Source organism: Mycothermus thermophilus (genome assembly GCF_041956435.1).
Source record: "Mycothermus thermophilus strain CBS 625.91 unplaced genomic scaffold VTJ04scaffold_4, whole genome shotgun sequence".
Taxonomy (NCBI): domain Eukaryota; kingdom Fungi; phylum Ascomycota; class Sordariomycetes; order Sordariales; family Chaetomiaceae; genus Mycothermus; species Mycothermus thermophilus.
In genome coordinates this window covers 249,271-259,662 of record NW_027191430.1, presented here as the reverse complement: position 1 = coordinate 259,662, position 10,392 = coordinate 249,271, and the positions used below count along the sequence as shown (strand labels likewise).

Here is a 10,392-nt window from a genome sequence, read left to right as displayed (position 1 = left end):
CTCTATTGTTTCTTTTGTTTCTTTTTTTTCTTTTTTTTTTTTTTTTTTTTTTTTTTTTTTTTTTTTTTTTTTTTTTGTTTTTGTTTTTGTTTTGTTTGTTTGTTTGTTCGATCGTTACTCACACAGTTTCCCTCACGGTCGTTTCTACCCATACCAGAACTTACCTTGGACTTGGAGGCTAGTTGCTCAGAAAAATTCGATTGCTCCAGTTTCGTGTCCTGACAAAGATAGTAGCGTGTGCATTGGATGGCGAACAACCGTCAGAAATGTTCGATGATCTCTCCTTTGTCTCTCAATATACAACTCCAGACCTTGTCCATCGTTAAATGTCAGCCATCGACAGCACTGCTTGATCATTGACTCGAGTCCCTGGCGCATAAAAACAAAAATCCAAGTCTCGTCTGCGAATATAAGGTGCCTGGTCTGCCTATTAATATTGAACAGTCTATTGGCACCTGCCGCTTGCCCAACGTACTACAGGATACCAAGAAATCAGGGGCATTGAGAATTGTTCAAGAAAACATTGCGGGAGACTTTGTAGAAATACTTAATTCTCGTTTTCTTCCTGACTCTGTTCCTGCCAGCCCCATCGTGGTTTTGGTCATCTAAGCCAGTCCATGTCTCCTCCATGTCCCAGATGCCATGCGCTCGATAAAGTCGCACGTGTACCGAAACCCCGGCTCATCAGCGTTCTGAAACCGACACATCTCGACATGATTCTTGTCCACAGGCACGGTCTCCTCCATTGGCAGAAACATCCGGGCACTCATCTTGTCGACTATTGTTTTGTCTGTGCCCAGCCATGTGGCTGTCTCATAGAAACACGCAATGGGGAAGCGTCTGGCCAAGCAGTCGAAGTCCTCGACCAGGTTTTTGATGTCTGAAGAGTCATACGCCAGGGAATCTACCAATGGGTGGTATCGGCCTTTCCAACCAAACCGAAAAGGGAGAAGTGTTGTGGAAGTTCTGGCGATCTTGAGTAACCGTTTCCGATCACAGCCGAAATGTGGTGTCCCACAGAAAATCTTGAAAGTCCAAGGTCAGTGTAAGGTCCATGTGAGGACAGATCCTGGCCGTGGAAGTTGGGCACGAACAAGGCCATGGGTGGCGGACAAGATGTCCTCATACTTCGACTCACTATACCCAATGCAAAGTGCTTGAAAACTCATAGTCAGCGCCAAACCAGCCAAAGCGTGAATTTGGCTTGTCGTTGGGTCCTCGGGTTATGTCACGGGTTGGCACCCGTTCCTTGAGGGTTAGGGTTGTGACCCTAACCCTAGCCCCACTGGTTTAGGTTGTAGAATAGTGGAGCCGCCTGGCCCGTGCACCCCACAGGTGAGGGGCATTTAACCCACGGGTCAGGTCCTCCAGGTTGTGCGTTCCTCGCGCAACCTCGTTGCTAATAAGAGGACCCCTACGTTGAGCCATTGAGCATCCCGTGGCAGGTTACTTGTTTTAGAACAATCCCGCCGAGGTTGTGGGCAAGAAACACTATAGAACGGTTGCTTGAGCCCTCTCGGTGCTTCAGGGTCCTCAATGGCTTCCTGGCATGGTCCCTAATACAGCTCACCGACATGTTTCCATAGATGTCGGCGTTGTAGTCAAATGAAAGGACTCGAACGTTTGGCAGCACTGTGGGGAGCAGGTCCTTGGGCCAGCAGACCGTCTTAAGTCCACCGTCAGCTGGACTGGCTTGGTGAGTCCAAATGGAGAGGTAGTCGCCGTTCAGTCCACGGATGAGAACCAAACTGTTGACGTGACTACACATCAGCATTGCGTTTCAGCCTCTTAAAGCATCCGCGTACCTATTCAAGAGCGGTATTAATACCTAAATCACTAATAGGGTCATGGAGGACTGCGAGCCCCAGTACCCCTTTCCTCCACATCTTGTAGCAGCGCTTGATAATATCGAGTGGCAGTGAATCAGGGTGCTCAACACTATCGACTGTACGAAGGGCATGAATATTTCCACACCATGACGAAAAGCCTCAATCTTTCCTAAGACATGCATTGGCTGTTTAAATGCAGCACATATTTTGGGTTAGGCTTGAGAAGTGTTGCTGAGTCATATACATCACTTCTTGCTCTCTAAGTTGTTTGTTGTGATCGAACAACATCTCATTGCCGAGGCTGCCAGGGCTTTGATGCTAAGTGGTCGAGGTGTGTCCCGTCGGCGCCGCCGAGAGGTTGGGTACTTACAACTGAGTACAACCACCTGCACGTTTGGTCCCACGCTTGGGTGCCCATGCGAGTCGTCAAATTGCAGGGTGTCGTAGGGTAGGTGTAATTACTACGGAAACCTGTGCCCAATGTACTTTCTCCACGTACCCAAACCCGGTATTGGGTTCTCCAGCCCTTCACGCCTCGGTCGCAAATCGAGGTCAGCCCTAGACAAACGATGCGATCGCTGGGAAGGAGATGGTGGATCGACGTGTCAGTGAAAGTACGTCATCGAATCTCTGAAAGAATGGGAACAGAATAAGACCGTGGGAAAGGATCTGGTAAGATCCTCATAGAGCTGGATCTCTCCAACACCAACACCAAAGTCCAGGATTGTCCATTCAACAAATTTGCAAAAGCTACCCTCAATATATTAGCATCAAGATGAACATATCTGTGACGGAGTATGGTGATCACAACCTGGGCCTGTTTCTTTTAGATCCTCCTCATGCGGATTGGGAGAAGGAACATGGCCCTCCAAACCTCGAGTGAGTTCCAGCTGTTGCCCCAGTGAGCCGGTGAATATGTGCACTGATGAGCAGGTCACCATATCAGTGTTATCGCTGTTCATGGGCTCAATGGTGACTGTCGGCGGACATGGACATATGTGGACCCCAGGACAAAAGAAGAGACGATGTGGTTGAAGGATATGCTTCCGCACAAGATGCCGCGGATCCGTGCAATGACCTTCGGGTACAACGCCTCAGTTGTTGGGCCTTATGTATCACACATTCGTGACCATGCTCGTGCCCTTTTGATGACTCTCCGCGACTTGCGTATGCGTGATGGCTCCGAGGGACGACCCATAGTATTTATCGGGCATAGTTTGGGTGGGCTCGTCATCAAACAGGTAAATCTTCCATGTTGTTCCAAACGGATACCAACCGTGTTGATCCTAACACCTCGGATTCAACCAGGCCCTTTGCACTGCGAACTGTTACAGGGACACTTTTGGCGACATAGAAACCAGTACACGGGGCATTGTATTCTTTGGAACACCACACCGTGGATCGGACGCTGCTATTTGGGGAGAGGGGCTCGCACGCATCGCTGCTGCGGCTCTCGGCAAACGTCTGAACTACCGTATCCGACAGTTACGGCCTCACTCGAGAGGTCTTATGGATCTGTCAGAAGACTTTCGACCGCTAGCTCGTCACTACGCCATCGCTAGCTTCTATGAGGACAATCCCTACCCGAAACTGGGAAAGGTGGTATGTGATTCGGGCCCTCAGCTCTCTTCGGATGCGATTTACTGATATACCATCCTCAGATTGTTCCCAAGTACTCAGCAGTCTTGGAGATCTGCCATGAATTCAGTTCCCCCATGCCCGGTAATCACTCCAGCATGGTTAAGTTCTCATCGAAACCTGAAGACCAACTTCGCTTTGAGCTTGCGTGGGAGGCAATTGAGCATGTCGCGCGAGGACATGAGGAACCGATGATCATCAGGACGAGTATGTGGGGCAATAGAAACAACGAGTTGTCCGACATTAACAGCGCTACAAACCCAGCCGTTGACGAGAGTAATGTTGCAGCCGACAGTGACATCGAGTTGTTTGGCAGTTGTCCCACAACCATTGATATCGACGAGGAGAGTATTGCGGGCGTTAGTGTCGACGAGTTGTTTGGCATTGGTGCCACACCAACCACCGTCGAGGACAGCCTGGAGAGAATTTTTGAGTTGTTTGGCACCAATGCTGAGGATTTGGTTACTTCTTGGTTCTCTGATATGAGAGGGCCATGGGGTAATAGTTCTGAGCCTGAGTGACCGACAAGGCTTCATGGCGACTTGAAATAGCCTTGGCATCGCGGCTGAGGTCTACCTGATCACACTTCCTTGGTGCCTACTTTTGTCATCGTACCTAGGTAGTTACAAACTACGCTTGGTTTCTGAGTGTGTAAGCTTATTCCTAGTTTGAAGTGAATCATTTGCATGTACTCTATCCGGAGGCATCAAAGTCACTTGCTGGGGAAAGACGACGAGAGTTGCGACAGTCTAGATTCTTAGTATGATGAAGAGACAAGTCCCTTGAGGATGCGGCAGCAAAGGAACCTTTGATACGCCTCCAGAGGTGTTCCTGGGGAGGGCTTATGGTCATGGACTAGTAAGGGGTGGTGAAGCAATGAACTCAGGCTGGGAGGGTCCTCAACAAAGTACCTGCTGACGGGAGTAACCCTCACCCATGTTGGATCAACCATGAGCACCAGATGTCGGCTTCATGGCAACAGGACCTTTGTTTCCAGGTTACATTGGTCCCGTAGCCCAACACATCCAGGATATTAAGGATCCTGTTGCCCACTAGCAGTTTCAATTGTGTGTTTGGCGTGCGAATGCGGAAGTCGTTTCCCAGCCAACAGAACTATGGAAAAGGGGTGTAAACATACATCCATGTCAAGTACATCACGATCTGGCTGTAGACGAAGCATGACCGGAGTGAGATCAATTAAGCCTGTCCATCTATTCCATGCCACGAAGAGCATCTGTCATTGTGATACTCCTCCAGCTAACAAATAACTCAACGCCCCGACGAATGCATAAGAAAAAAGTCCATCCACCATTGTTCACTGCCATGGAAGCTCCCCCGACTATACAAGCACCGCCGCCCCAAACAGAGCCAAAACACCCACAATCCCTGCCGCCAGTGTGCTCGGCATGGTGCCGGCTCCGCTCTCTGGTTGAGCTGCCGTCTTCTCGTTACCCTGTTCATCATGATTAGCCTGGGCCTCCGCGCCCGTGTCTGACTTTGTTCACCCACTATTTTGTTCTTGTTGCTGTCCTTGCTGTCATTGCTGGTGTTGGTATTGTTGACCTTGTCGACTTTGTTGATCTTGTTGATGGGGCTACCGAATGATGCGTTGGACGCCTTCGACAACTCGAGGGCCCAGCAGTAGCACGGCTCGTTAGTGATGACTGAAAATGTTGCTGCTGTGTCGCCGCAGGCCGCCCACAGATCCTGGATGCGTGCCCACATTGGCAGGATGAATGTCTGGTAGCGGGCCTGGGTAAAGCGATTGAGCTCCTTGGCGTCGACACTCTTGTACCGGGCAGCCAAGTTCAAGTCGCCGCATGTGTCGCGCTCGATACCGCCGATCTTGTCCGCCATCGCCTTGAGAGCCGCCGGGTACGTTGGGGTCGGGGTCAGAAGGGGTGTGATCTTGGAAGCCACCTCGGAGCACTTCTCAGGGCTGATGGTTGTGGCAGTCGGACGCGCGGGCACCTGGGACAGGACCAAGCCACCTGCCTGCTTCTGGCCCTGACCAGCCTGTGCCGTGGGCGCGGCTGCGGCAGGGCGGTTGACACCGGGAGCATATGGAATTGGCGACGGACGGACTGGGGGATATGTGGCGACGGGTGTGAGAGCCATTGCCATCTCCCCGACAGTGGCGGGGATGCCCATCAAGGCGGCGAGAGCCGGTATGCCAACGACAACAGAACGCATCTTGTCGACGGTGAAAATGAGAATGGTAGTATGGTGAAAGTAGATGATGGTGTAGTGGATGGGTTAATGTGATGGAACAATCACAAAGGATTATTACGATAACGTGGTGTGGTGGAGATGCGAGCCAAAGTTGAGAGAAGTGAAAGAAAAGAGGAGAGAGAAGAGAGAGACTCACGAAGTCCTCTTTATCCTGGGAGTTGGGTCATTCGTCCATTCCTTCATGGAGGTTGGTGATGCTCCTTCCATGCTGAATGCCAACCTTGACCTGCCCGTTTGCTGATGATCCAATGTTGTCATGGGAAGGGTCGTTTCTTGGAGGCAAGAAGCAGCCATGTGGAAAGAGAGCTTGCAACTCAGACCAAGTGGGTTCCTGTCTTCGATCTCAGATCCCCCCCGAAATACGCGAGGCAGGTAGCCACAATCCTCGGGTAAGAATGATCAGGATGATTCGAGCCCTGCAGTAATGATTGCCCATGAGAAATAATACCAGCTGGGGTCTCTCCTGTGCAGCCTTCCATTGCCCAACACTTTAATAAGTACGTCGAAGGCGATCTTGCCTTGGCGCCTTCAAAGGGTCAACTCCCCAGTATACGGCAGATCGATCTTGTGGTGGAACATCTCCAGTGGCTTCCAGGTGAACAAGCCAATTTGGTGCTCACCAGGTCCATAGACACCTCCCGGGCACAATACCAACATCAACGCTGCAGCTGCCGGTTGCCCGACCTCACTCCAACATCTTCACATGATAGTCTCAGTCGTTGGATTAACTGTTGACATGTTGAGAAAAAACGAGGGCCCAAACCTCAAGGTCATCTCTGTTGCATTAATAGGTATCTCAATCACGATGGAAAAGACTGCGGAATTGCTTCCTCCCAATTACGACGACGCTTCCCGGAATCATGAACCGAACATGCACAAGCGCACTCCTTGCCTCCCCCGTAACTTTCCAACTCGGAAGAAGAGCACAAGACACCTCAATCCCAAGAAACCTTCATCGTGGCAGGCCACTCCTGCTTGGCGCCCCAATCCTCGCGCAATTACTCAACTGCCCCCGACGCGCCTGTCACCTTCTTGAGCTCTCCCTGCGGCCCCGGAACGCGGCGAAGGTTGCGGTTGCGGAACACAGCGCGCATTGTTCCTGCAAGCGCAGCGGACGTGACGCCGGTGCCAGACTCTTTGCCAAGCAGGGCGCTGCACGGCAAGGCAGCGAGCAGGCTCGTGCTGGTGGCGGAGCCGGAATGCCTAGTGGGATCGACGCTTCCGTCGGTGGCCGAAGGCTGCGAGGAAATGACGTTAGCAATCTGTTGTATCATGGCGTGAAGTTTGCGACAACACTCACCACTGCCACAGAGACCAACTGGCCCTGTTCGACAGCTACCGCCTCCCCATGAGATCCCCCAGTTGGGAGAGAATCCACGGCGGATGCATGGAAGTGAACCAGAGTTGACCCGGAAAGGCGTGCCCCCTCAACAGCGTAGCCGACAAGCAAGGAGTCATTGGCATCAGTCTCCTCCTGGGCGACAGTGTGAATGGCACTGAGGTGTCCAGCTTGAGCTGGCTGCAGATAAAAGTCAACAACATCGGAAACCTGGAGAGTGTTAGCTTTGGATGGTACCGACACAGTCAAAGCACGTCATGATAGAAACCTACCAGTTTGCCATGATACGCCACAAAAGCGGCACTCAGAGGCACAACATGTCCCCAGACAATGTCATGCGTCCCCAGCCCAGCGTTCTTCAGGCCCTTGATAAGCTGCGCTCCAAGAGCACTGATGGGATCATTCTTCTTCGCCTTCGGGCTCTTGACAAACTTCTCGACAGCCTCGGCGAACTGCCTGCCAACCGTCTTCGCCGCCTCAACGAGCGGGAACTTGCGCACCGGGTGCGGGTTGGTAAACAGCGCGGACGCAACCGTCGAGAGCACCGCATACAGTTCGTGCTCGGTGTAGATGCCCTTCTTGTTCGTGGCAGTGCAAACCGGCAGGTCAAACAACGCCGTGACGAACCTCACGGGCGCAAGGTTCGCGACATCGCGCACCACATCCACCATGCGCTTACCCGCGAGCTCGTAGCTCTGGCTGGCCAGCAGCTCGTCGGTGGTGCGCGCGTAGAAGGCCTTGATTTGGGCCAACACATCGGCGGCCACGAGGGGCTGTGCGACATCCCGGCGGTGGGCGTCGTGAGAGACTGCATCTCCCGTCACCGGCTTGGCGTCCTTTCCGACGCCGACAAGGAGGTTCACGCCGGCGTGCCACGTCGGCTGGTACTTGGTCGCATCGGGGTTGGACAGGACATGGTGCGCGCCCTCGGGGGAGGAGACCTGCGCCGCGTCCCTGAGGCGGGTTGGCCGGGTGAAGTCGAACAGGTGGTCGCGCTTTAGGTCCTTGAGGATCTTCTCCGTCTCGGACGGCACGACCATGGGATAGTGCGCGTAGACCGAGTTGTACGTGAAGTGGTTCGGAAACGCGCGGATGAAGAGCTTGTAGAAAACGCAGCCGTGGTTGATGTTCAAGTCGTACTGTACATCGTTGTAGCCCCAGTTGGTCAGGTTGCGCGGGGTGTAGTCGACCGTGTAGTAACGGTCGCCGCGGACGAGACAGACCGCGTCGGACAAGACCACGCGCGAGATGGTGTAGGTCGGGGCGATGCCGACGCCTGGTACCATGGGTTTCTTGTTCTCCTCCGCCACAAGGCCCGGGTACAGCTCGACGAAGTCGGGATGGCCGTACAACCGACGCAGCGCGTCGGCGATGCCGGGGTCCGAGTTGATGTCCTCGAAGGTCTCGTAGGGCTTAAGGCCGAAGTACTTGCGGAACTCGTTGAGACCAGCGACGTTCCACTTCCGGCCTTGGATGATGCCGAGGATCTCGACGGCGCGCATCGAAGTCGGCACGTTCCGCCCGCCGAAGGACCCAGCACAGTCCTCGATGGACGACACAATGCACTCGACGAGATCATCGTCGCTGTACTTGCCATCCGGGCCGCGCTTGAACTTGCCAAACGTTCGCTCCAAAGGATCCGCAGGGATCCGGGACTCGAACTTGGCAAACCCGCCGATCAGGTCCGGGATCGTAAGATCCTTGCCCTCCTTGCCGAAGAGCTCATAGTAGAACTCCTCGATCCACTTCTCGTCGCGCTCCGAGATGCAGCTGTGCCAGCGGTAGCAGAGGTTGAACTCGGCCGAGACAACGTTGCCGGTGCCGCGCTCGGCGCCTTTCTTCGTGTCCGTCATGACACCCATGTCGCTGCGCGGGTCCAGGGTCCAGGTGGTGTCAACGCGATTGACCTAGCACCGTCAGTCAGTGACATTGGTAGACAGGAAACCTGCTCTGCGAGCAAGACTCACATTGACAATGTTGCGGACATAGTCGATCAACGTAATGTTGATGTACATGCCGCAGGTGATCAAGCGCGCCGTCTGAAACAGGTCCTCGTCGTACTTCTTCCACGCCGCCGCGGCCGCCTCGCCCATCAGGGAGGGAGATGGACGCGTGAACTTGCCATCCTCGTTGATCGCAGCCAGATTGTCGCAGACGTAGTTGTGGAAGCGGTTGAACATGATGAGCAGGACACCAACACCCGGCGGTAAGCCGATGAGTCGCTTGTCCGCGAAGGAATCAGGTTTGAGCTTGCCATCCTTGAAGGTGCGGATGCTGTTTTGCATCTCTTGGTTGCTTCCGTAGAGAGGAGACAGGTCGAGATAGGAAGACGTCTTGTTCTTGGTCATGTCCCGGTGATCTGTCCAAAACAGGTCTATTTTGTTGTTAGTCGGGGCACTGTTGACTGCTTATCTTGCCAACGAGGTGGCTGCTGACCGTGGATGATGATGCTGGCCCAATACCACAAGATGCTGGACACATTATTCGGGTGTTTCTTGTACTCAGTGCGCTTCATGACCGAGTCATAGATGAGACCAGGATCCGGCAGGGCTCCTGGGCGCATAACATTGGCGTTGACAGACCGCGCATATGACGAGCCGGCCGCACCCAACTGCGGGAACATGATGTTCTACGCGTGGTTAGTCACAAGAAATAATCGCGCCTTGTCAGCAGTACTCACATTGTAGGAACCATCGGCCTGACGGTACTGGAATTTGTCTCCCACGTAAGCTGATGGCGGGTGCTCCAGCGTGTACCAGAGATCAGTCAAGAACGCGTTGGTCAACTCAGTCCGGAGCTTCGAATCATTCGGCAGGTTCGAGACAAGCTGAATAACGCGCTCCATAATCATCGTCTTGTCATCCACGAGCTTCTCGCCCTTAAGCTTAGACACGAGCATGTGCTTAAGCGTCTTGAGATCTTCGATATGTCAGCGCGTGACTACCAACCTCACTTCACTCGGTCATCCTCCACGTACCAGCAGATCGCAAGTGCTTCAGATCGTTCTTCAGTTTTCCCCATCGTGGCCTCTCATCAAAGGTGCCCGAGCCTATTTGGTTAGGCAGCGGCTTGATCCGGGCGTGGACGATCTGGCCGTGTTGCTCGAGAGCATTGGCGACACCCTCTTTGTCGGCCTTGGTGGACTTGAACTTGCGCGGCTTGGGCTTGGGCTTTGCCTTGCTAGCAAGCTTCTCTGATGTGTCGGCAACGGCGGGCTTGCTCTTCTCAGAGACGGCACCATTGGCCACGACGGCCCCGTTTGTCTTGTTGCCGTTAGGAACTGAAGTCATGGTGGACGGTTCGGGTTCAAGGGAAAGACAGGCAAGTTTGTCAGTGATTGGAGCTAGGTTTCCT

The 10,392-nt window shown here is 53.4% G+C and overlaps 3 protein-coding genes across 3 annotated transcripts; all 3 read right to left on the bottom strand.

Moving 5' to 3' along the window:
- Positions 1-605: 605 nt before the first annotated feature.
- Positions 606-1,102, bottom strand: VTJ04DRAFT_5784 (uncharacterized protein; the record flags this gene model as incomplete). Its single annotated transcript, XM_069363936.1, has 2 exons — positions 606-904; positions 985-1,102. The coding sequence occupies 2 exons, from the start codon at positions 1,100-1,102 to the stop codon at positions 606-608; spliced, it is 417 nt and encodes a 138-aa protein (XP_069217813.1).
- Positions 1,103-4,806: 3,704 nt separating this feature from the next.
- VTJ04DRAFT_5783 (uncharacterized protein) lies at positions 4,807-5,660 on the bottom strand (the record flags this gene model as incomplete). Its single annotated transcript, XM_069363935.1, has 2 exons — positions 4,807-4,920; positions 4,977-5,660. 2 exons carry the CDS (start codon positions 5,658-5,660, stop codon positions 4,807-4,809), a joined length of 798 nt encoding a protein of 265 aa, XP_069217812.1.
- Positions 5,661-6,697: 1,037 nt separating this feature from the next.
- On the bottom strand, positions 6,698-10,328 carry VTJ04DRAFT_5782 (uncharacterized protein; the record flags this gene model as incomplete). Its single annotated transcript, XM_069363934.1, has 7 exons — positions 6,698-6,937; positions 7,000-7,248; positions 7,311-8,945; positions 9,006-9,412; positions 9,475-9,667; positions 9,719-9,957; positions 10,016-10,328. 7 exons carry the CDS (start codon positions 10,326-10,328, stop codon positions 6,698-6,700), a joined length of 3,276 nt encoding a protein of 1,091 aa, XP_069217811.1.
- Positions 10,329-10,392: the final 64 nt, after the last annotated feature.